The sequence below is a fragment of the Narcine bancroftii genome, chromosome 6 (assembly GCF_036971445.1).
Source record: "Narcine bancroftii isolate sNarBan1 chromosome 6, sNarBan1.hap1, whole genome shotgun sequence".
Classification (NCBI taxonomy): Eukaryota; Metazoa; Chordata; class Chondrichthyes; order Torpediniformes; family Narcinidae; genus Narcine; species Narcine bancroftii.
In genome coordinates this window covers 66932116-66957155 of record NC_091474.1, presented here as the reverse complement: position 1 = coordinate 66957155, position 25040 = coordinate 66932116, and the positions used below count along the sequence as shown (strand labels likewise).

The following is a 25040-nucleotide window of genomic DNA, read 5'->3' as shown; positions in this document are numbered from 1 at the left end:
TGCCAAATAACCAAACAAGTTTAGAGTTGCAGAAGCAGTTGAAGTTGAATGGAGATGGGAAGAAGGTTCCGGAAGATTGATCAAGATAGAAGGAGAAGATCAAGCTGTTGGCAGAATTGAGTCTGTGGGCTTAATTTTTTATTTTCCCTTGAAGATCGGCTGGGGGTGGGGGGTGGACAACTGAAACTTCCGAAGTTATCTGCCACCAGTGGCTTTGACCACACCTGATCCATAGAGGGGGGGGGGGTACCACTACGGTGGTTTTTTTTTGTTTTTGAAGTGTTTTAAAAATATATATTTTAGTAGATTTAAGGGTTTTTTTTAGCAGCTTTAAATTTGTGTAAGGGTTAGCTGTGTTGGGTGCCACTCTAAAGGGAAAAATTAGTAATTTGAATTTTGCAACATTTAATGTTTAAGGGCTTAATCGTCCGATAAAACTGAAACGAATACTGGACTATATTAAAAAGATGAAGGTGGATATTGCATTTTTACAAGAGACTAATTTGACTGAGAAAGAACATTTGAAACTGAAAAGGGATTGGGTCGGTCATGTGATAGCATCATCCTTTAATGCCAAGGCTCGAGGGGTAGCAATTTTGATATATAAAAAAAGTGCCTTTTATTTTGGAATTCTTTTCTGTCAGTGCAGGTAGAGTGTTGAAGTTCATTGTAAAATTTTCACAGAAGCTTGGACTTTGATGAATGTGTATGCACCAAATGAAAATGACACAGAATTTGTTACTGATAAATTTCTGAACCTGAATCATTCGAACGAGAATATTTTGGGAGGAGGGGATTTTAATTGCTGTCTGGATCCATTATTTGAATAAGTCTCCAAAAACTGTAAAAAAAACTAAAATGGCTAAAAGAATAGCTGAGTTGATAAAAGATTTAAATTTGATGGAAATATAGAAAAGGTTAAATCCGACTGAAAAAGATTTTTCATTCTATTCTGCCCACCATGATTCTTTCTCTAGAATTGACTTAGTTTTGTTATTGGCACAATTACAAGGTAGAATTACTCATGCTGAATATAAGAGCAGGGTTTTGTCTGATCATTTGTTATTATTAATTTTGTGGCGACCCGCAATTGCGGAGATCATGCTGGCACATCGCGCGGCAGCAGATGCGGACAGAGATCGCTAAAGCAACTCCCAGGACAACGAATGGGTGGGGGGTAGAAGCTGGGGCAGCATCAGACCAACAGCCCTAAAATGGCATTGGTTAAGCTGCCCAGCTAACTCATCAAAAACAGGCTGGGGAAGAAGGGCATTCATGTGCATGGGCGTTCCCGCCCACTATTGTTATTCATATGGATGACTCAGTCAATCAGCAAAAATGGTGGGATCTTGGAAGTATAAAAGCAACCTTTCAAGCCCTAATAAAGGAGTGAGCTTAACCTGCCATGCTGTGTATGTTTCTTTGTAGCGGTCGGCTACAATTACTGACCTCGACGGTTTAGAAGGAATCTAAACCTAGTGATGGAGAACGAAGCAGCAGTCAGAGCAGTTGACCGGAAGCTCCCAACCTTCTGGACAATTTGACTCAGCATGTGGTTCGACCAGGTGGAGGCTCAGTTTAAGATTCGGGGCATCACAGCAGAGAACACCATGTAGTCAGCGCCCTGGATCCACAGACTGCAGACAGAGTGGCCAACTTTATCCACAGGCCGCCATCGGAAGCCACTTACACTGCCTTTAAAGAGCTATTAACCGAGACTTTCGGACTCTCATGGCAGAGTGAGGAGCACGTTTGCTCCACCTGGACGGGCTTGGAGACAGATCCCCGTCGGCACTCATCAACAAGATGCTGGCCCTCCTGGGAGATGAGCAGCCCGGCATCATGTTTGAGCAGGCGTTCCTGGAACAGATGTCTGAAGACATCCAACTGCTCCTGGTGGATGCGGATTTCACCGACTCATCCCCAGAAAGTTGCAGCACGGACAGACATTCTGTGGAAGCAGAAATGCTCGGCTACTGTGGGGCTCGGAAAGATGTCCCGCAATCAGACAAGAGCAGTCTCTAGCAAGAAACAGCGGACGAGAGGCAGGAGGGAGTCCAGTGCCAGATGGTGCTTCTACCCCGGGAGATGGGGCATGAAGGCCTGCTGATGCCAGTCCCCCGTGAGTTCCAGAGGAAATGACAGGGCCAGCCGTTGCTGATAGCCACGACGGCTGGCCATCAAGAGAGCCTCCTGTACGTCTGGAACTGCCTGTCCGGCAGACGCTTCCTGGTGGATACAGGAACAGAGGTCAGCGTGATACCCCTGACAGAGTTGGACACTAGGTGCAGGCTAGCGGGACCCATGTTGAGGGCTGCCAACAACAGCAGGAAACAGACCTATGGCACTTGTAGGACCGAGCTGCAGTTCGGGGGCAGTCACTTCTTGTGGGAGTTCACGCTGGCTGCAGTGGAACAACCACTCCTCAGAGTAGATTTCCAGTGAGCCCACAGCCTACTCGTGGACCTTAAGAGTAAGCGGCTCGTTTACACTGTGACCTACCAGACCATCACACTGAGGAGCCCTAGGTTTCTGGCAATGAATAGAGGATGAGTTCTCCAAGGTGCTAGCGGGATTCCTGGCAATCAGTTAACTGCAGAGATGTCTTGACACTGCGTCAGACATCACATCCTGACCAAGGGCTCACCTCTCCACGCATGCGCGAGACGAATTACCCCGGAGAAGCTCCGACTGGCCAAGGAGGAGTTCAGAAAACTCGAAGAGTTGGGTATTGTTCGACGGTCAGACAGCCCATAGGCCTCGCCTCTGCACGTGGTGCCTAAAGCAACTGGGGGCTGGAGACCATGGGGCGACTATTGCCGGCACATCCAGGATTTTGCGGTAAACCTGCACGGGGCAAAAATATTCTCAAAAGTGGACCTCGTGTGAGGATGTCACCAGATTATGGGGCATCCTGATGACATCCTTAAGATGGCCATCATCACTCCATTTGGACTGTTCAAGTTCCTGAGGATGCCATTCTGGCTCAAAAATGTGGCACAGATATTCCAGCGACTGATGGACGCAGTGGGCCGAGACCAGGACAGCACTTTTGTCTACCTCAACGATATCCTCGTGGCAAGTAGAACCCAACAGGAACACCTTCAGCACCTCACATATCTCTGTAGTCGTCTGCAGGAGTTCGGCCTCACCAATAACCTGGTCAAATGCCAGTTTGGCCTGAACACCATCAACTTCCTGGGCCACAGGATTACAAAGGAAGGGGCCACACCACTGCCTGGCAAGATAGAGGCCATCCGCAGCTTCCAGAAGCCCAATACAACCAAAGGTCTGCAGAAGTTCGTGGGGATGATAAACTTTTATCGCAGGTTTATCCCAGCAGCTGCCCGAATGATGCGTGCTCTGTTCATCCTGATGTCCGGCAAGGAGAAGGACCTGGCCTGGGACGACGAAAGAAGCCCTGGCCAAAGCAGCACTCCTGACCCACCCCAGACCAGATGCACCCACAGCCCTCACAGTCGATGCGTCAGGAACAGCAATTGGTGGAAGTTATTAGTACCCACTAGCTTTCTTCAGCAAACATCTGTGGCCCTGAACTAAAGTACAGTGCTTTTGATGGATGGCTAAGTACAGGTCCAGCAGCTCTCTGCCACTTCGGGTACTTTCTTGAGGGAAGGGCTTTCACGGACCACAAACCACTGACTTTCGCCCTGGCTAAATCTCCGATTCCTGGTCAGCCCGCCAACAGAGAAGACACTTGTCTTACGTCTCGGAGTACACCACTGACATTAAGCACATCTCAGGCAAAGAAAACATGGTCGTCGACGCCTTGTCGAGACACAGTATCCACTCCCTGGTCAACGGTCTGGACTTCGCAGCACTGGCAGGGGCACAGCAGCTGGACGACGAGATCCTGTCGTACAGGACTGCTGTCGCAGGCCTTTGGCTTCAGGACATTCCAGTCGGCACAGTTACTACCACCCTCCTGTGCGACGTGGCCACCGGGCAAGTTCGACCGATTGTCCCAACGGCATGGAGGAGATGAGTTTTTGACTCCATCAGGTCTACGTTCCGACTGGTGGCCAGCAAGTACGTGTGGCATGGATGCAGAAACAAGTCTGGGGGTGGACAAAGGTGTGTATGCAGTGCCAAACAGCCAAAGTGCAGTGACATTCCAAGATCCCCCCACATCCTTTCGAGCCAACGGAACGCTAGTTTGACCACATTCACATGACATAGTGGGACTCTTGCCAGTCTCTCAGGGTTTCTGCTATCTGTTCATGGTGGTCAACTGCTTCACCCAGAGGCCAGAAGCAATCTCCCTGCCTACACATCCACCAGGTCCTGTTCCAAAGCACTCTCATCCTGGATTGTAAGATTTGGACTGTCACAGCACATCACTTCTGACCGAGGTGCAAAGTTCACCTCCAGTTTGTGGACCGACATTGCCAATCTGTAGGGCGCTCAGCTACACCATATGACGGCATACCACCCACAAGCCAACGGTATGGTGGAGCGTTTCCATAGACATCTTAAGACTGCCATCGTGACCAGACTCAAGGGCCCCAACTGAGTGGATGAGCTACCATGGGTACTACTGGGCATCCAAACAGCGCCGAAAGAAGACCTCCACTCATCCTCTGCTGAACTCGTATCTGGACCCCCACTCACTGTTCCCGGTGATTTTGTTCCACAGGAGGAGACAACCACCTTCCTGGAAAGGCTGCCTGATCAGGTTGGTTACCTGGCTCATATCCCACCCTCCAGACAAGTCCAACATCTCCAAAGAACTCAAGGACTGTGTGTATGTGTTTGTATGCAGAGGACCCCACCGTTCACCACTGCAGAAGCCATACAAAGGACCTTTTTAAGTCATCCGGAACAACGGAGCCACCTTTGAGCTGGACATCGGTGGTAAACCAAAGATCTTCACTACCCATGGAGACACCAACACCTCAACGCAGAGGCAGACCACAAAAGACTTTGGGGACTATACCAATGGACACTTATGACTGTAACGCTGCTTCTGAGGATGGGAGTTCATGTGGCGGCTTGCAATTGTGAAGATTGGGGCGGCGCAGACAGAGATTGCTAAAGCAACTCCCAGGACAATGAACCGGTGGGTGTAGAAGTTGGGGCAGCATCAGACCAACCACCCTAAAATGGCGTTGGACAAGCTGCCCAGCTAACTCAGCAGAAACAGACTGGGGAAGAAGGACATTCATGTGTATGGATGTTCCCGCCCACTATTGTTATTCATATGGATGACACAATCAGTAAAAACTAGTTTAAAACCAGCCCTTCCAGCTGTGACCTTAACGTGCCACACTTTGTGTGTGTGTGTTTTTCTTTGTAGCGGTCAGCTACAATTTCATGTATTGGTTCTGAGGTGGTAGAAACTGCTTACCGTTGGAGATTTAATGAAATGTTATTAAATAATCCTGAATTTATTGAATATGTTAGAGATCAGACTAATTTCTTTTTGCAAACAAACGAGGATTCAGTGCAGAGTAAATTTACTTTATGGAATGCTTTAAAGATGTATTTAAGGGGCCAGATTATTAGTTATTCACCAAAGAAACAGTATTTTGCAGAAAGTCAGCATTTAGAGAAAGAAATAGCGGTGTTAGCTAAGAAATTTCAGATGAGTTCGACTGAAGATAATAAGGTACAATTATCCAAATTGAAAATACGTTATAATACTTTGCAAATATATAAGTATGAGAATCTGATTCAAAGATCGAAACAACGTTATTATGAGTTAGGTGAGAGGACCCATAAGGTTCTAGCCTAATAGTTGAAGACTGAGCAAGTGTCTAGGATGATCAATGCAGTCAAGAGTAATTCAATAATAACATATAAACCTCAAGAAATTAATGATGAATTTCGTACATTTTAATCAGGATTTATACACATCTGGCGTGACTCGGGATAATGAACAGATTGAATCTTTTTTGGCAAACTTAAATTTACCTTTGTTAAATGAAAAAGATGTCAAGGAATTAGATGGTCCATTAACTGATTTGGAGCTTAAGGTGGCATTGCAATCTATGCCCAGTGGGAAATCTCCAGGAGAAGATGGATTTACAATGGAGTTTTAAAAAGAATTTTATGATTTATTATTTCCCATATATACAGAACAGCTTAAGCAAGCGACAGAAACAGGTTTATTTCCAGAATCATTTTCAAGAGTGTTAATAACAGTCATTCCAAAGAAGGATAGAGATCCATTAAAACTGGCTTCATATAGACTGATATCTTTATTGAATGTGGATTATAAGATTGTAGCAAAGGTATTAGCGAATAGATTGTCTAACTTTCTACCACAGTTAGTTGATGTGCATCAAGCAAGTTTTATTAAGAACAGATATTCAGTTGATAAAATTGCTAAATTGATTACAATAATTAATGCTTCAAGACGGCAACTCAACCAACCAATGATAGTAGCGCTCGACACGGAAAAAGCTTTCGACCGTGTTGAGTGGAATTTTTTATTTAAAGTACTAGAAAGATTTAAATTTGGTTGGGTGAAGTCATTATATACCAATCCTTCTGCGCAGGTGGTGACGAATGGACAGATTTCACCTATATTTAATTTGTCGAGATCAACCAGACAGGGCTGTCCATTATCACCAGCCTTATTTGCATTAGTTTTAGAATCATTGGTTCAGACAATTAGACAGGATATTAATATTGGCGGAATTAAAGTAGGTGAGCAAGAATATAAAATTAATTTGTTTGCAGATGATGTGTTGATATATTTATCACATCCAAGAGGACAGCTCCGCGGTCTAGGATATATGACGTAGCTACTCCCCTGCTACAAAGACCATCTCAGGAATTCTTTAGGAGCATTACAAAATTTGTTGAATCAATATGGAGAAAGTTAACTGGGATAAAAGTGAGATATTAGCAATATCAGATGAAGATTATTCAGATTGTAAACAGCTTACGAAATTTAGATGGTCGAATAAAATTAAATGTTTAGCGGTAATAGCAGATAGAGAATATCAAAATTTGTATTGTAGTGGGTGCACAGCGCGCGGTATTGCGAACCGCCACCGTCAGTTCACAGACTTACCTGACATATCGCGGGCTAGCAGTGCTGGGTGCCAAAGAACAGTGAGTGGATCAGATGAAGCCCATGCCTAAAGGCACGGCCGCTAATGGCTCATAGCTTTAACCAGCTGGTCCATATGATAACGAGCATTAGTCACTAACGAGCTCATTAGCAGGTAGGGAATAAAAGATCTGTGTATGTTTGCAATAAACCACCTTTGTGTGTGTTTGCCTTTATTTAGTAGCATCTACCGTAGTAGCTGCTACAAATCGGTGACCCCGAAGTTAAGATTCAACGAATTTGAATGATTATGGAAAAGAATGAAATTTCAGCAGCAACAACAACTGCCGGCGCCGCCACGACAGTTAATGCAGTTGGGCTTCATTTGCCTCCTTTCTGGACACATCAACCTCAAATTTGGTTTCTTCAAGCTGAAACCCAGATTCATCTTCAGGGTATAACGGCCTAAGACACAAAATTTTGGCATGTCGTGAGTACATTGGACATGGCCATTGCATCGCAAGTAAGCAAATTTATTGCTGATCCTCCAGCAGAAGACCAGTACACCAGGTTCCGCCAGTTTCTTCTTGACGCATTGAAACTAACTAGGCATGAGCGTGACATGTGTCTTTTGAACATGGAAGGCCGAGGTGACGAGAATCCATCAGACCTGATGAATGAGATTCTGGCATTGTCAGATGGTCATTCCTATTGTATGCTTTTCGAAACCTTGTTTCTGTCAAAACTTCCAGCTCACCCATTGGTAACGGATTTCCGCCGTCCCCATGACGTGGCTCGAGAGGCTGACAGGCTCTATCGTATCCTACACAAGAGTCTGCCTGAATACATCCAGGTTTTGCAGCATAACCATCTCCCGCATCCTACCAGCCTCCTGTATCTGGAGTCCAATCCAAGAAACAGGGAACGTGCTGACGTACATCAAGAGTGGTGTTTTTACCATTGCTGCTGGGGGAAAAATGCCCATAAGTGCATCCAGCCATGTACCTACAACAATAAGAAGTCGGGAAACGAGAGAGTCGGCTACCAGTCGTGGTCTTGGCAGTTGGCGTAAATACAGGCCTATTGAATCTTCAGGTCAATGTGGGTAAGTGCAAATTCCTTGTAGACACGTGCTGAACTTAGTTTGCTCCCGCCGACCTATTTTGAAAGGATGCATAAAAAACACCACTTGACCCTGCAAGCGGCGAATGGAACTGCCATTCCAAGTTTCGGCACGAGAAATAGGTGGAATAGGTGGAACCACATTCCATTGGAATTGTGTCCTCGCTTCTGTCACTCAACCCATTTTGGGTGCGGATTTTTTACGTTCCCACGACTTAGAGGTAGACGTAAAACACAGAAAATTAGTTCACGCCACCTCCTTTCAGACGTATCCACTGGTGTGCATCATCGGGAGAGTTTCACAGCTCAGAGTACATACATTACACAAGGACGCATATACTGCTCTACTCAACAAATTTCCCCATATTCTCACCCCTTACTTCAATGCCTCAAGAACAGCCCATGGTGTGTCTCATTATATAGACACATCAGGCCCATTGGTCCATGCCATGGCTCGTCGTCTGGCCCCTGCCGAAAGGCGTGGGGCACTAATGGCTCGTAGCTTTAACCTGCTGGTCCTGTGGACCAGCAGCTGTTCACTAACGAGCTCATTAACGGCAGGGAATAAAAGGTCTGTGTTTTGTCAGCAATAAACCAGTCTTCATTTGACTATCTTTGTGTGTGTTTGCATTTATTTAGTAGCATCTACCGTAGTAGCCACTACAGTATGGTTTAAATTATGTCCCATTATTAAATCAAATTTGATTTAAATAGATGGATTTGCCTTGAACTTTGATTGGACAAGTAAATTGTATTAAAATGAATATATATCCTTGCATTCAAAATCTCTTTGTCTATTCCCTGTTTTATACCAAGGAATTTTTAAAAAGAATTAGAGTAATTTGGTTGTTTTTATAGAAGAATAAATTGTTGAAGGTTCCCTGCAGAAGTTGATATGGAAATATTAATTAGGAGGACTTCAATTACCACACTTTCAGAATTATTATGAAGCAGCACAGTTAAAATTTATCAATAGGATGTTTGATGTTGATCAACCCCAAAGGTAGAGTTGGTTCAGATAGTTGAGAATTATGTACATCATTTTATATTTTAATGGAATTCTTCGCTTTTGCCAAAGTATAAACTGCCAGTATTAAGACATTTAATAGATATCTGGTATAAAAAGGACCACATTATAGGAACTAAAGGTAAAATTTCACCTAAGACACCATTATATCAGAATGATAATTCCTTTTTCTTTTAATAACCTCTATTTGAAGGTGGAGGATTGTTTTGAAGCAGGTATGTTTCTTTTATTAGACTTACAGAGAAATTTGGGGTATCATCGAATTCTTTATTTGCTTATTATCAAGTTCGAGATTTATTGTTAGAAAATTTTGGATGAGATTTGGTGTTATCTGCTCAAACAAAATTTGAGAGACTAATTGCTGATAAGAAAGAAAGGGTTTATTTCCAAAATGTATGTGTTACTACAGGAAAAGATGACTAAGGTTGATGTATATAAAATCAAGGACAAATGGGAGCAGGATTTATCCATTACTTTATCATTGGAGGAGTGCCTTTCATTCCTGATGTCGCTCATTTCCCCTCAATCAGATGTTTACTTCAGCATACAAAATAATCATAAAAAGAGGGGAGATTCTACAGGTTTCTAAAATCATGGGGAACATGAATAAAGTGTGAATGCTCAGTCTTTTTCCCTGGGTGGACAATAATAGAATGAGAGGGTATAAGGTGAGAAGGGAGAAATTTAAAAGGGTCCTGAGGAGAACATTTTCACTCAAAGGGAGAGCCATCAGAGGAAAGTATAGAAGTGGGCACAATTTGACAGGAATAGACATTTGGGCATGTATATTGTCCTGATGGATTAAATGCAACCATATGGTACTAACCCAGACTGCCAGCTTGGTCAGCATGGATTAGTTGGGACAAAGGCTCTGTTCTGTGTTACATGATTCCATGATATCTGATCACTACCTGAAATTTTGAAAGCCAACCATTTACTAAGTCTGGTATCCTAGCTTTCTTGCCTATTAAGGGAGTGCCAAAGATCTTGGCATGGTATTAAAAAAAAAGCTACAGTAGCTATTCCACGGTGTTAGCCAATATTTATCTTAAGATAAATGTACAGTCTCTGATCATTATCTCCTTACTGTTGGTAGAACCGATGTACATCTTGCCTGCCATATTATTGCCCTATCACAGCAGTTAAAATCCCTCAGATGCATTTTATCAACTGTAAGATTACTTAAAGATGTTCAAGTACACATCTGCCTGTCTTTCAGGAATTTCTCTGTCTAATTCAGCAACTTGGCAGCAGAAGGCTTTTGGGCATGTTGATCTATTTTGAGTTCTATTTTGTGCTCTCCTCCAAACCTGTTAGATGTATTCCATGGTGCAGACTATATAATGATAAGTCATTTTAGACTATCCTCTTGGAGCTTAATATATCAGGTTTATTATCATCTGACTGTACAACATTCCTCTGGACCAAGGTGCAAACAAATACACAAACCATTCATAATAATCACACACACTTGCATAAATATTTACATATGCACTTTCCTATTTTGTATAAATTTAATTATGTAAAGTTCAATAATTAGAACACTACCGCTGTAACAATGTTGCACTAACCGTTAAGCTAACCATCATAATTAACTCCCCTCCCCCAAGTTTACAAATAAAGCCTTATTAATATACTTCACAATATGATTAAGACTCTTTCTAAGCAGGGTTAAGGAGACACTTTAAGAGAGTCACCCCAATGATGAGTGGCATCAATCAGCTCTTCATCCCGGGTGACGCCATTCAAACGGCTATTGTAAGCAAACCATAGCCAAGGCACTCCACTGGCTGAATACTTGATCCCACTTTCACCAAAGATTGATATGTTACTTCAGACAACATTTACTTTTACAATTTTAAATTAGTGTATTTTCACCTAATATTTTATTCTTATTTATTTTAATTTTTTAAATTTATTTTCTATGATTTTGCTGATTGCTTGAGGCTGCTTGTTGCTTGAATTCTGGATACCAGGGTTTGCCTATAAATGATAATGTATATGTAAATATTCATGCAAGTTTGTGCACGTGGGCAGTTTTGTTTTTGATGCTCCTCTGTGCCTCCTTTTTTTTTTAAACTTTATTTAAGATTTTATAACATGAATAACATATAGGATTACATTAAAAAAAATTAAGAATAAAATAATAAAATTACAATACAGTATCAGTAATCTAAATAAACTATACCCTCCCCAATAATTATTACACATTACTCTGTGCCTCCTTGATGGTAGTGCGTGACTACCGCTCAGTAGCAATAACATCTACTGTGATGAAATGCTTTTAGAGATTGGTCATAGCCAGAATTAACATGTACCAAAGCAAAGATCTGGACCCACTGCGATTCATCGATCGTCACAATCGCTCCACAACAGATTCTCCATTCAGCTCTGGATCACCTCGAAAACAGCAAGTCATGCATGCAGCTGGTCTTAATTTTAAATTTAGACATACAGCACAATGACAGGCCATTCTGGGCCATGAGTCCGTGCCACCCAATTTACACCCCATTAACCTACATCCCAGGGGCATGCTTTTGAATGATGGGAGTAAATCTGAACCCCTGGAGAAAACCCACAGAGACATGGGGAAAATGTATAAACTCCTTACAGAGATCGTGGGACTCATCCTGGTCCAGTCGCAATCACTAGTGCTGTAAAGGTGTTGCACTAACTGTGCTGCCCTTCGTCGACTCTGTATAGACTTCAGCTCAGCCTTCAACACCATTATTCCCTCTCCTTGCTGGTCAAGAAGCTCCAAACCCTGGGTCTGTGCAGCACCCTCTGCAACTGGATCCTTGACTTTTCATTCGAAGACCACAGAACAAATTGGAAACAACATCTCCTTACTGACCATCAACAGGCGCACCCCAAGGATGCGTGCTTAGCCCAGTGCTCTGCTCGTCATACACCTATGACTGTGTGGCCAGGCACAATTCTAATGCTATCTACAAATTTGCCAATGACACCACAGTTGTCAGCAGAATCGCAAATGGCAGTGAGGAAGTGTTCAGGAGGGAGAGAGATCAGCTCGTTGAGTGGTGTATAGGAGCATAAAGACAAGCACTCAGCAGCACAAAGATGGCATCTTTCCTGCTGCCATTAGATTCTTGAATGATCAACTGCATTACTTCCACTTTTCGTGCACTATTTTTATTTATTTTTGTCGGGTGATTTATATTGTTACGAGCCCAAAGGACCCCAAAACCAAGCTGCAATAGACATTCACCAAGACAAGTGGTTTTTAAAACAAAAGTTTTTTTTTTATTAACTTTAAACATGAAAATAGTATCAAACTTTAACTTAACATATGTAATGTGTGTGTAAATTTAAGAAAAGTTCTTTGGTTCACAGTTCAATCTGATTTCTCCTTCTTCCAACTTCTCTGGATGCAGGCAATTCTTAAACTGTGCACAGAATTTAACATGTATCAAGTTCACCAGGCTTTGGTGCTTGAAAGGTAAATGTTTACCACTCAGGAAGGTTCTTGTAGGGTTTGCAAAGAGTGGTTTGTTGTTCCAGGATTTCCATAAGTGAGGTACCACCATAAGTCACCTCAATGTCTCGCTGATGAAACTTGCCCCATCAGGGTTTTCCAGATGGTAACTTCTTTCTTCAAGCTACCACAGAGTTCCATTCCTCTTATTCCATGAGAAACATCAGACAGATAGCACTTCCAGCCATCCACTGTTTTTGGAACTTTGTTTCCAACCAGCTCTACTGGCTTGCACTGTTCAACTGCTTTAGTGTCACACACGCTAGCTGACTGAGAGAGCTTCTTACTTTTTTCTCTCTCTCTCTCTCTCTCTCTCTCTCTCTCTCTCTAACTGAAACTTCCAGCAAAACTATGTGATTCACTCACTTGCAAAACCCACCTTCTTCAGCAAACAACAGGAGTTCTTTCTTCTGCTCAAACTGTTGTTAGATAAACAAATGCCAGGAGTGACCTTCCTGTAAGCACCCTGTAGCTATCCTGGCTCCAGTTCCAAACAATGGTCATTCATTTTATGATATCAGTTCAGTTAACACCTACTTGTGAATGTGCATAACATTCTCCAGAGATCTTTAATATTTCTTCAGTCTTTCAAATAAGATCTGTTTTAAAATGTGTATATGTATGTGACCTACTCTAAATCTTACCAAATTCTCCAAAATATTATAATCATTACAGTATAAACATTTTCACTAAGATGCTGCTGCAAAACAATGAATTTCGTGACTTGTTCATGACAACAAATTCTGTTTCTGAAAGATATTGTGTACTTTGACAACAGTATTCTGTGCACAATAATGTATTTTTTTTAGATTACCCAATTTCTCCTGCTCTCCTCTGTTTCCTTCATGATGCAGCCAAATAGACTTTCCTCTTGTTACAGTCTGGACATCATCAGCTGACTGAGTTCCTGTAGCTGGTGCTGTCAGACTTGAAGACAAAGTACCTCTTGTGTTCCTTCCACCCTTCTTACACAGACAACAATCACTTTTTATTTTGTTGTAGATGTTGCATTAAATGCTATATCTGGAAATGGATGTTAAACTGCCATAAATGTCTGTTGATTTTGTTAACTCTTCAATTTGGTAGATGGAGGCACAATCTCATGCCACTTCCCTTGCCACCCTTCTCCAGTCTTCCATGCCCTCCGGTTCTCTGAACTAACTACATTCATTCATGAAAACATGCTCAGAGACCCAGCTTGACCATGCCAAATCATGTGCCCTATACTACAAGCCACTTCCATCCATGTAGCCTGCAAAGTGTTTCTTAGTGTTTCTAATGTCCCTGCCTCCATGACTTTGGCAGCTCATTCCATGTTCACACTATCTTCTGAATGAAGAACTATTCCCTTGAGGCATTGCCAACATCATAAAGGAACCCCCTCCACCACCCCCCACCCCCATCACTCTGCTCACAACCTCTTCTCACTGCTACCTTTGAGCAGAAGAATCTTCCCTTGTTACACTGATTATGAGCCATCCTGACACCACAGGAGGACTGTGCACACCTGTAATACTTTTTTCTTGCACTCTGGTAACTGAATATTTATAAATGATATCGTTTGTTTTTATTACCTCTTAATTTTAATTTAATACTGTATATACTTTTTAAATTAAGTACCCGTTTAGTGCAACAAGTAAGAATTTCAGTCCAGATGTATATTGTATAATGTGGATGATAATAAACGAATTATGGTGTTCCTTCTATTCCCCCCCCACCATCAATAATCTTGCAGCTCTGCCCTCTCATCTTAGATTCTCCCACTCAGGCATTTGTTTTTCCTGTCTCTCATGTTATCTCAGCTTCTCTCACCATGGAAACTCTTTTGGACCCTGCTGTTGAAAGCAAGTCCTGCCTTGGTTCAATTTACCTTGCACTTCTCCAAGTTGAACTTAATCTGCCATTCCTCAGTCCAGTTCCCCATCAGATTTGGATCCTGTTGTCAACCTAGGTAACCACCTTCACTATCTCCCATCGCACATACAAGTATTTTCATATTATAACCAAACTCACCTTGCCACAAAGATCCTTGTCCACATTGTATATATTGCACACAAGGATCCTAGTACTGAACCCAGAGGCGCTCCACTGGTCGCCATTCTCTGGTCCAAAAAGTTACCCTTTCTCGACTTGACGTTGACTGTCCATTTCTACCCATGGATCCTGTCTGTCCCCTGAGTTCCTCCACTATCTCATTGTTTGCTCAAGATTTCAGCATCGGCAGGTTTTGTGTTCTTTATTGTTTTGAGTCTTTATTGCAACCTTCATTGTCCTGCCACTCCTCAGCTAAACACAGGTTGACCTAGATTGTTCACAGCAACTTGTGTGACCCTTTGCTGTGCACTGTGCTGTATATGGTTATGGTTATATCTTTTCCATTTACTACATTGCTTTCACACTTGCTATTACTGCGATGTTGTCAATTAAACTTACAACTGTTTTCTCCCACTTTTCATTCACCATTTCAATGAGACGAAATAAAAATTGTGCGAATCCTATCTGGCTTCCGTGCATCATCATTCATGACAGAGCAGAATACATCATTTTTGTTTTGGGGTGAGGTGTGCTGCAGGAATCTGTTATTTTCTTCATATTGTGCACACCTCTGAAATAACATTTTAATCAAATGCATTAAAAAGGCAGGAATTGCATTCTTTGTGTCACAACAAATTTTCAAGCAGCAACCAAAATTTGTTGACTGAGAGCAAAAAATTTTGTTGCTGATTAACAGCAACTACATTTGTGACTTTAAGGGAACATGTAATTTAGAGATACAGAATTGTAGCATCCCAAACACACGCATGTGACCAATAAACCTGCTAATTGATTACTTTTAGCATTTCTTTGGAATGTGGGAGGAAATCCGCATGGACATGGGGAGAACGTGCAAACTCCTTACTGACAGTGGTGGATTCGAACCCAGGTTACTGACATTGAAATAGCATTGCTCTAACTACTACACTAACCATCGCCATCACTAACATGTCAGCATTTGCTGGAACAATATATTGTGAATTTCTTAGTCTTTGAATTCCTGTCTTAAAAGAAAATTTAAATTTAATTCTTCAGGACAAATTCAATTAGAAGGGGAATTATTCAGTTTCATTTTGACATTTTTGCTTAATCACCATTTTGTAAAAATTGAGAAAGTTTGCATAATAATACTTTTTCCTGAACTCCATTGGGCTGTGAAAGCTGCTCTTACAATTGTGAGGTACAACTTTTAAAAAAGAGTTATTGACAAGGGTTTTGTTTTACTTTAACAGGAATCAGGCCATTGTAATTCAAATTGTGAAAAGGCTTGGTGGCTTTCTGTTCTCAGACAGTGTATGTGAAACAACAACTCACGTCATAGCAGGGCGCCCACGACGCACACTGAATGTTTTGTTTGGAATCGTCCAAGGCTGCTGGATTTTGTCCTTTGACTGGGTATGTTAAGATTGCAAAATAATCCTTTATAAAGTTTGCTTGAGTAAATGGTGTCTGTCTATACAGAGAGAACAAAATGCATGATTGTGGAAAGACGGTTCTGAATAGATCTCCTTGTTCCTTTAACTTTTGCCAATTAACACAAAGGTGATTTTAATGTTCTAATTGCCTTTTCATTTAATTCATTCATGGATCCACTTTCTCAACACAGACTATTAGTTTATTGTGTAAATATTATGAACTTGATGTGATCATGAACATTTGCAATGTGCATCATTTACTAGGGTCTTGATCAGTGGTTCTCAACCTTTTTCTTTTCACTCACATATCACTTTAAGTATTCCTGATGCCATAGGTGCTCTGTGATTAGTAAAGGATTGATTAAGGTGGTCTGTGGGTGGAAAGAAAAAGTTTGAAAACCACTTTTAAATGTACCTCATTGACTCATTATGTACACGGTTTCAGAACTCCAAAGGAAATGGGCCAATGACCATTTAATAATAATTGGGTCTCGAGCAGTGATTCTCAACCTTTCCCACTCGCAACCCATGTTAAGCAATCCCTTGCTAATCACAGAGCACTAATGGCATAGGGATTACTTAAAGTGGGATGTGAGTGAAAAGAAAAAGGTTGAGAACCACTGGTCTTAATATTCACTTGCAAGATATTCACCTATTCAAAGTCTTGACTTGTTCGTGTTGTTTTGAAGAAAAATCAATAACTTGAAACATTCTTAAATACATCTTGATATTTCCAACCCTTTTGAGAACTTGGAAGGAAATTATTTCCCCCCACCCCAAAGTATCAATTCCAGCTGGTGTTAGTTCACTTTTTTAAAATGGAATCACATGGAATTCTTTACCCTCCTTTTACCTCCTCTGAATGACTAAATATTAAAGTAAAATCACTGCACTGAGGAAAAGGAGTAATTTTGGCTGGAAATATTAAAAATTTAGGCAGCAAATCAATAACCTAAAACATTTATAAATATATCCTGGCTTCCTTGGAATTTCCCACACTTTTGAGAGCTTGCAAATTATATTTCTCTTGCATTTCAGACACTGGAAGCTGCCTTCCTTGCTGCCACATGGAATGGACTCCTTCCTCATTATTCCATTAATTCACAATATTTCTTCTGCAATTGGAACAATATATTCTATTAGATATTGGTACTTGTTTTATCATCTGTCAATGATTTTATGGAGATGTCATGTCAAGTGTATTGTCATCTGATTGTACAAGTATAACTCAACGAAACAGTGTTCTCTGGTCCTCAGTGCAAAACATGCAAAAAGACAACCAGACATAACACACATGCAGACAAATTATGCATATGCAGGACAAGTATTTTAAAGATATAAATATTGTTTGGTGTATATGAATGTCTCAGATGGTTAGTGTGAGCAGTTCCTTTGGTCGTTCAGCATTCTCACTTATTGTGGGAAGAAGCTTTTCCTTAGTTTGGTGGTTCTAGCGCTGGTACTCCTCAATCTCTTCCCTGATGGGAGCAGCTGAAAGATGCTGCATGCAGGGTGGAAGGGGACCTCGATGATTTTTGCGAGCCCTCGTCAGACAACGATCTTGGTAGATCACATCAATGGGGACATCGGTGGTCCTCTCCACCACTCTTATAATCCTGTGGATTGACCTCCGATCCATTTCTCTGCACAAAGCATACTGCACTGTGATGCAGCTGGCCAGGACTCTTGATAGAGCTCCAAGAGAGGGTTGACATAATGGTGGCTGGTAGCCTTGTCCACTGCAAGATTATTGTACTTTCCTGACAAGTGAGGAGATATTGCAAGCCCATGACAGGTCACTAGTTAAGTGAACTCCAAGGAACTTGGTGCTCTCCACTCTACTAGAGAATTGTCGATGTGTCCTGGAGGGTGGTCATTCCTGGTCATCCTGAAGTCCATAAACATCTTCTTCATCTTGTCCATGTTGAGACTCAGGCTGTTACTCTCGCACTATTTCACGAGATTTTCCACCTCTTCTCTGTAGTGCGACTCAACGTTGTTGCTGATAAGGCCAACAACTGTTGTGTCATCTGCAAAATTAATGACTCTGTGGGAGCTGGATCTGGCGATGCAGTTGTGGGCCAGTAGCATGAACAGGAGCGGGCTGAGCACACAGCACTGAGGTGTGATGTTGTCGACATTCTGATACTGACCCGGACAGACTGTGGTCCTTTCGTTAGGAAGTCAAGAATCCAGTTATGTGATGGGTGTTGAGTCTTAGCAACAACTGCTTCTTGCACTTACCAACCTGATTATTTCTTAATTTGAAGAATTGGCATTTCTTGTGGAGTCATTTTTTTTAAATTCATGCTACATCTGGAACATTCACTGAAATGTAGAAGTTCACATTTAAATATTCTCTAAACATTTTCACAATTAAAGAATATTTACTGGTTTCTAAATTAACCTGCAATTGAAGTATCTGTACTCAATTTTGAAAAAAAGACAGTATACCTAGGCCTTCTAATTTGAATTGTGGATTTAAGTTAAATAACTAATTGGTTTACAGTATTAATAGGCTGGAATATCATGGAAGTCTTCCTTTTGATAAATTTGCAATTGTTAGCAATGAGTCAGTGCCAGTAGAGGGCAATACTTTCAAAATTGAAGGTTGGAATTGGCCACAGCAGGAAAACCAAAGATATTGGTGGTTCATCAAGAGTTATTGTTGTATTGTTATGTTTTATAGTTCACTGCAGAACTAACTCATGAAGGAGGAGCTGAAAATGAAGCATTGTGGTCAATAGATCAAAATAATTACATAATATGCTGTAATAAAATAAACTTGAGAAACTTAGGTAGTCGAAAGGTATTTGGGCAAATAAAATGGTTGAGGTCAATGTTTTGGGTTGAGACCCTGTGTTCAGACCGAGTGCAGAAGGAAGATGGCTGATATGAAGTGTTGAGATGGGGCTGGTAGGTGACAGGTGGAGGTGATGGGAAGATGGGGCCATGTGGAGATGGGAAAGGAAGTTGAGCCAAGAAAAGAGAAACTCAGTTGGAAAGGTGTGTGAATGGTGGACAGGTGAAGGAGGGTAACAGATCGAAGTGACGAAATGTGAGAGAATGGGAGCAAAGGGAGAGAGAATCATCGGACAAATAGAAGTGGCAAGGGAATATGAGTCTGGGTTATCTGAATCTGGAAAATTCAACATTCATGCCATTCAAGAGGAAGGTTTCAAAATGGAATATGGTGTTCTCGTTGAAGTTTGGCCTCATTCTGGAAGTGGAGAAGGTGGAAACAGTTTGGTGTGGGAATGGGGGGAGAATTGAAGTGATTTGAGCAGAGTGCGGGTGCTCCATCGTGGGATCACTGAGTCTGAGCTTGGTCTTACCAAGGTAGAGGAGGCCATATCCAAAGCACCTAATGTAACAGACAGGATTGGAGGAGATACAAGTGAATCTTTGCCTCACTTGGGAGGACTTTTTAGGACTGGGTCCAGTGATGAGGGAGGGGGAGTATGAGCAAGCATTGAACCTGCAATGAACAGACAAGGATTGAATTGACAAGAGGGTGGTTCTTGCAGAAAAAGTTGGAGGATTGTGTGGAAAGAGTGGCGATGTGGAAGATGGCGAAGCTGGTGGTAGAATACCATTCCAGTTAGCTTCAGTTTATGTTGAGTGGGAGAAATCAAAATGGGAGTGCAAGTTGTTGAAGATGAGAAAGATTTCTGCCAGGGGGATGTATTTTGGTGTCAGGGTACTGGTTGTGTGCTGCAGAAAAAAACCAGAGGGCTGTCAGACCATTATAATGTGGATGGAGGAAATGGCCAATATGCAAAAAATGAGTACCAAGATTTTGATCTTTCTTGGGGGTGTGGACAGGGTATATGTGGTGGAGTGAAAGCAGATGTACGGGAAATAAAGGAAATGCGATTGAGAGCTCTATTGCTATTGTCAAGCGAAGCTACTTTTTCTGAAAAACGGAGGATACTTCCAATATCCTGGTGTGGACCACCTCATCTTGAGAACAGGTGCAGAGGAAATAGAAATACTTAGGGAAAAGGATGGCACGCTTACAAGAGGCAGGGTGTGGGAGGAGATGTGGCCTTGGATGGGTTTATCATGTGTCAATGCACAGTTTGTGTCCTGAGATGGAGAAAGAAATCCAGAAGGGAGAGAGGTGTCAGAATTGGTTCAAGTGAATTTGAGGGTGGGATGGAAGGTCGTGGCAGAGGTAGTAAAAAAATTGACATGTTCCGTGCAGGAATCAGTACTAATGCAGTTATCAATGCACAGAAAGAGTTGATGAGTGGTGCAAGGGAATGTTTGGAACTAGGACAAACAGAAAAGAGCATTGTAGCTGGGGCCTTTACAAGTGCCCATGCTTATGTCTTCGACTTGTACTAAGTGGGAGGTATCAAAAGTAGTGCCAGTTGCTGAGAGCAAGAGCGAGTTCTGGCAGCCAAATGAGTGTGTCAGTGAAGGGGAACTGGCTAGTTTCTTGTTGCAAAAAGAGATGGAGGGCTTTAAGAGTCATCTGTCACTTTGTCTCTCCTTTATACTCGCCATCTCCCTTTTACCCTCAGTCCTGATGGAGATTTTCAATCAAAAAAGCCTTCACAGATGATGCACAAAATGCTGAGCTCTTCCTGCATTCTTTTGTTCTCAGTTGTTGATGAGATACCATTATTCAAGATATGACAAGTTAAGTAAAAATGATATGCACCCAAAAAATTCACAGTTGGATCATGACAAGGAAAAAAAAACATGCATTCTTTTATGGGCTTGTCTATGACTGTAATTTAGAAATTGAAATTCATAAATTAATAAACAGCAGGATATAGGTGGGCTTGGCAACATCTGTGGAGGGAGGGACAGAGTGTGTGTCTTTCCAGTAACATCAATTTTTCTTGCACTTTCAAATTTAATTTGATGTTTCTGACATTTGACTCTGTCATAACCTCGAAGTTCTGTTATCATAAACATTTACAGATTTTTTTTCTCGTACTCTCTAGATTCTGTGGTCTTTGGAACAAGGATGTTGGGCTCCTGAAGAACCATATGAATTATCAGCCCAGTTTCCTGCTGCAACTGTAAGTCCCTTTGTTCACTTTTCATGCAGTTTCTGTATTATAATTTAGGGAGATTCGTGGGGTTTAAAGAATGTGATGAAATATACAATCTCTCAAGCAATTGTTTGCAGATGGTTAAAATAGTCTTTATTCTCTGCTTCTGTCAAAGGCAGCTTTTCTTAATGGGATTGCTTGTGCCCTTAAAACTTTTGACGATTATCATCTGCAATTAACCACAACATTGAAATCTACCCTCAATTCAGCATACTCATGAGGTAATGGGAAACAAGTGATTTGTTAGAATGGACCTTGTATGCTTTGTTTTTATCTGGACTTGTTCACAAAAGAAATAGTTTAATCAAAACCTTGTTCCTGGTATAATGTTTATTTTCAGGTCCAATATTTCCATTTTATATTTGTAATGCCAAGGAGAATTCCTCAGTTCAAAGTGTGTATGCAGTCAGAAAACTTGCACAGAGGAAAATTACTTGAGATGTTCTCTTTTCGGACAATTATCTCTTAAATTCTTCTGCCATTAATTCTCTTTCCCCTGTCAGTAGCTAATATTCTCATTGCCATTGGAAATGGAGTGAGCGACTTCTTTGTTACAAATGTTTCTCTGAGCATGAGCGTGCGTTTTGGTAGTTTGGATAACTTGAGTGAAAGGCCATCCACCATCTCTTGATAGTCTATATTGGAAAATTCCCATACTCTTGCCTTCACAATCCTGAAGTTTGCCATTTGACCATGGTCTTGCTTGAATAGACCACATAAATACTGGGGCAATTTCATCTACATTAGGAAATCTGTCTGTTCCTGCAGCAGGTTAGATCTGGCACAGGAAAAATGAACCCATGCTTTTGAGAATCGGTAGCCATAGAGGAAAATGATGGATGTCATTTTTGATTGCTGTTAATTTGAATGGGTGCATTATTTTTAATAGTGTGTAATTTTTTTTATTATTATTAATATGTCAACAAACTGGCTTGACAGCTTGCGACCAAGGCTGGCTGCCAAACCCCAGTTCCATGGGTGAGGCTGAGTATGGTTGTTTACAACTGGCGTCTGCTTCCTGAAAAAAGTTTCTGCTCCAAGTAGGGGTAAATGAGAGAGAGTCACTCAGTGAAAGATAAGGGAAGACATCTGGTCAGCATTGCTTCCAATGGAAGCTTTCTGCTATCTCTCCAATCTTTTAGGAACTTTTCAACAAACTATTGCTAAGTGCTTTGCATGTCCTAAGATGTATGGAAAGAGTTGAAAGTGAAAAGCTGGTCTTTGTCATGCCCCCAGTTTCCAGGACATCAAATGCTCAGTCTGTTTTTGAGCAAGTTTACATGTACGCAGCTAAATACCACAGAAAAATGAACGTCCAAGGGAAATCCATTTGATCTGTTTGCTTTGGGATGTTGTTTGAGGACAAGCGTTGCTCAGAATGCCAATAAATGACTTAATTCAAAGATAAGACCCCCCCTCTCTATGAAAGATGATCCCACCACACTACTGCACACCCTCCACTCCACATTTTCTTCTCACAGTCTCGATGTGGATTGGAGCTTAAGCCAAGAAATTTTGATTCAGAAGTGCAGTGATGCCAAACCGAACCTGTATGAAGGACTATTCCTCAGCTTCATGCTGTTAGGTTCACCTCACAGTCAGGGTGTCAATGGCATTGATGCTAGTGGATAATATACTTCGTAATTCCATGCATCTGGCAGTAGTTAAGGAACTGCTTTGATAAAATTATGAAATGCAATTTCAGTGTCTCATTGCCAGGATAGTGTAAATCTTCACAAATTTTCTATTTAAAGCAGATGCAGTCATAACCTACAGAAGTAAATGCTTGTGCCTTAGGCAAAGATTGAAGACAATGAACTGAAGGCCACTTTCTGACCTTCTTTATTATTTTCTGAAAAGGTAGAACCTGTAGAGTCGCATGGTTTTAAAAAGCCATTTATTGGCCTGCCAATAGGAAATGTAGGTATTCTTATAGTGTGTTCAATGCTGTTTATTTTCTATCAATAATCAAATATCTTCAAGAATAATAAAAATAAATCCAAATGACAAAAAAAATTAATCTTTTCAAAAGCGTAAAGTGCATATGTGCCTTCAAAGTTAACTTTGCAAAGGGCAAACAAAGATGCTGGAGGGACTTAGCAGGCCAGGCAGCATCCATGGAGAGAAATGATCAGGGAATGTTTTATGTCAGGACCCTTTATCGAGCCACTGGGATGAGTTAACTCTGGCAAGCATGAGGTATTGCATTTGTGATAAGTCAAGCCAGGACAGTGATAGGCTCCTTGAGAGAGTTGTAGAAGGGAAAGACCTTGGGTGCAGGTGAACATTTCCCTGAAAGCGGTGACTCAGATGGCCAGACATGACAGAGGATTTCATCAACTGAAAACCCATTGCCAATCTGTGGTGCCAAGGAAACACAAAACTCGAGAAGACTGTCCTACAGGTTTTATTTAGCTTGAAGTTGAACACCAGGTCTGTGTAGCTTCTGGTTCCACATGCCCAACTAGTTTAGGAAAAGGCCGGCTCGAGTCTTTATATAGGCTGGTGATTGACACCTGCAGTTACAGTGGTTGACCCCTGCAGTTGGCCAGTAGGAGTATGGCTATAGTAATGGTTGTATCACCACATTCACCCAATTCATGGGGCGGGGGGGTGTTCTTTGGTATTTACAATGTTTACAAGTTCAAGCTGTCCTGTGGTTGCCTTTGCTGTTGGGACTGTCGCAGGGTCAATGGTCGGTGGGGGCAGGGTCGCTTGATGGTCAGACAGGTCCAGGGTGATCAGGGCGGCCGGTTGAGCAAGCAGGATGGTGCCTGATGGAGTGGGGGTGTAGGTGCGGGGCTGGTCCACAGGTGGAGGGTGGGGGTGTGTGGATAGGCAGTAGGTAGACGTCTTTTCTGGGAGTGGGGGTGGGGGGATCCTGGATGGACCAGGGGTAGGAAGGCTGGGTCCCTGTTGGTATCAGATCCCTGGTTGAGACGGTGTCCTCCCGTCCATTGGGGTACCTGATAGGCGTAGTTTGGGTTTGCATGGAGGAGGTGCACCTGCTCGACCAGGGGGTCGGACTTGTGGATCCTTACATGCTTACGGAGGAGCACTGGGCCCAGAGACATCAGTCACACCGGCAGGGAGATGCCAGTCACCGATTTCCTAGGAAAGGAGAAAAGGCATTCATGAGGAGTATGATTGGTAGCCACGTACCGAATGGCGTGAAGCGCCTCGGGGAGGGCCTCTTGCCACTAGTTGGTGGACCATCCTTTTGACCTCGGGGCCAAGAGGACTGCCTTCTAGATGACTCTGTTTTCACGTTCAACATGCCCGTTGCCCCTGGGATTATAGCTAGTCATGCAACTAGGCGCACTGCCTTGCAGTGTGCAAGGTAAAAACATCGTGAGTTGGGACCGGAGAAGGAGTCACCCAGTACTAAGGAGTAACAGGAATGCAGGTCTGACCTTGTACGCTCAAGATAAGTTTGGCAATAACAAGCTGATGAGCAGCAGACTAACAGAGAAGGGTAGCAACAGCTTATTCATTGGACAATGTAATGGTATGATAATTTACTAAGTGCGTGTCCTGAGGTATAAAAAAAACACCACTTGCTGATATCGGGAGAATGCGCCTTCTCCAACTAACACTGTTAGTTGCAAGTGTTACAATCCGGTAATAAAGAACCTTGATTTCGACTCAGTCTGGTGTCTGACTCACTCATTCTTGAACAAAGCAGACCTAACAATTTGGTGATCCTGACGTGATATTTGTTATAATATTTGTTCTACAATCTATTTTATAAGCGCCAGGGACTGGTGCAGCTCCTCACTCATGAAACTGAACCCCTGGTCACTGTGGATAAATGCTGGGTATCCAAACATGGTGAAGATCTGCACTGGCGCTTTGA

The 25040-nt window shown here is 42.1% G+C and overlaps 1 protein-coding gene across 14 annotated transcripts in view; it reads left to right on the top strand.

Annotated features, from left to right (window-relative positions):
* The window catches only part of mcph1 (microcephalin 1), a 334689-nt gene that overhangs the window by 94285 nt on the left and 215364 nt on the right, over positions 1–25040 (top strand). For 13 of the 14 annotated variants that reach the window (XM_069885232.1, XM_069885228.1, XM_069885226.1 and 10 more), the window contains 2 exons: positions 15933–16095; positions 21074–21151. In XM_069885232.1, coding sequence (XP_069741333.1) covers positions 15933–16095; positions 21074–21151 — 241 coding nt within the window. Of the gene's footprint in view, positions 1–15932; positions 16096–21073; positions 21152–21299; positions 21425–25040 lie in introns of those variants that run through there. The other variant, XM_069885231.1, reaches the window with a different exon arrangement.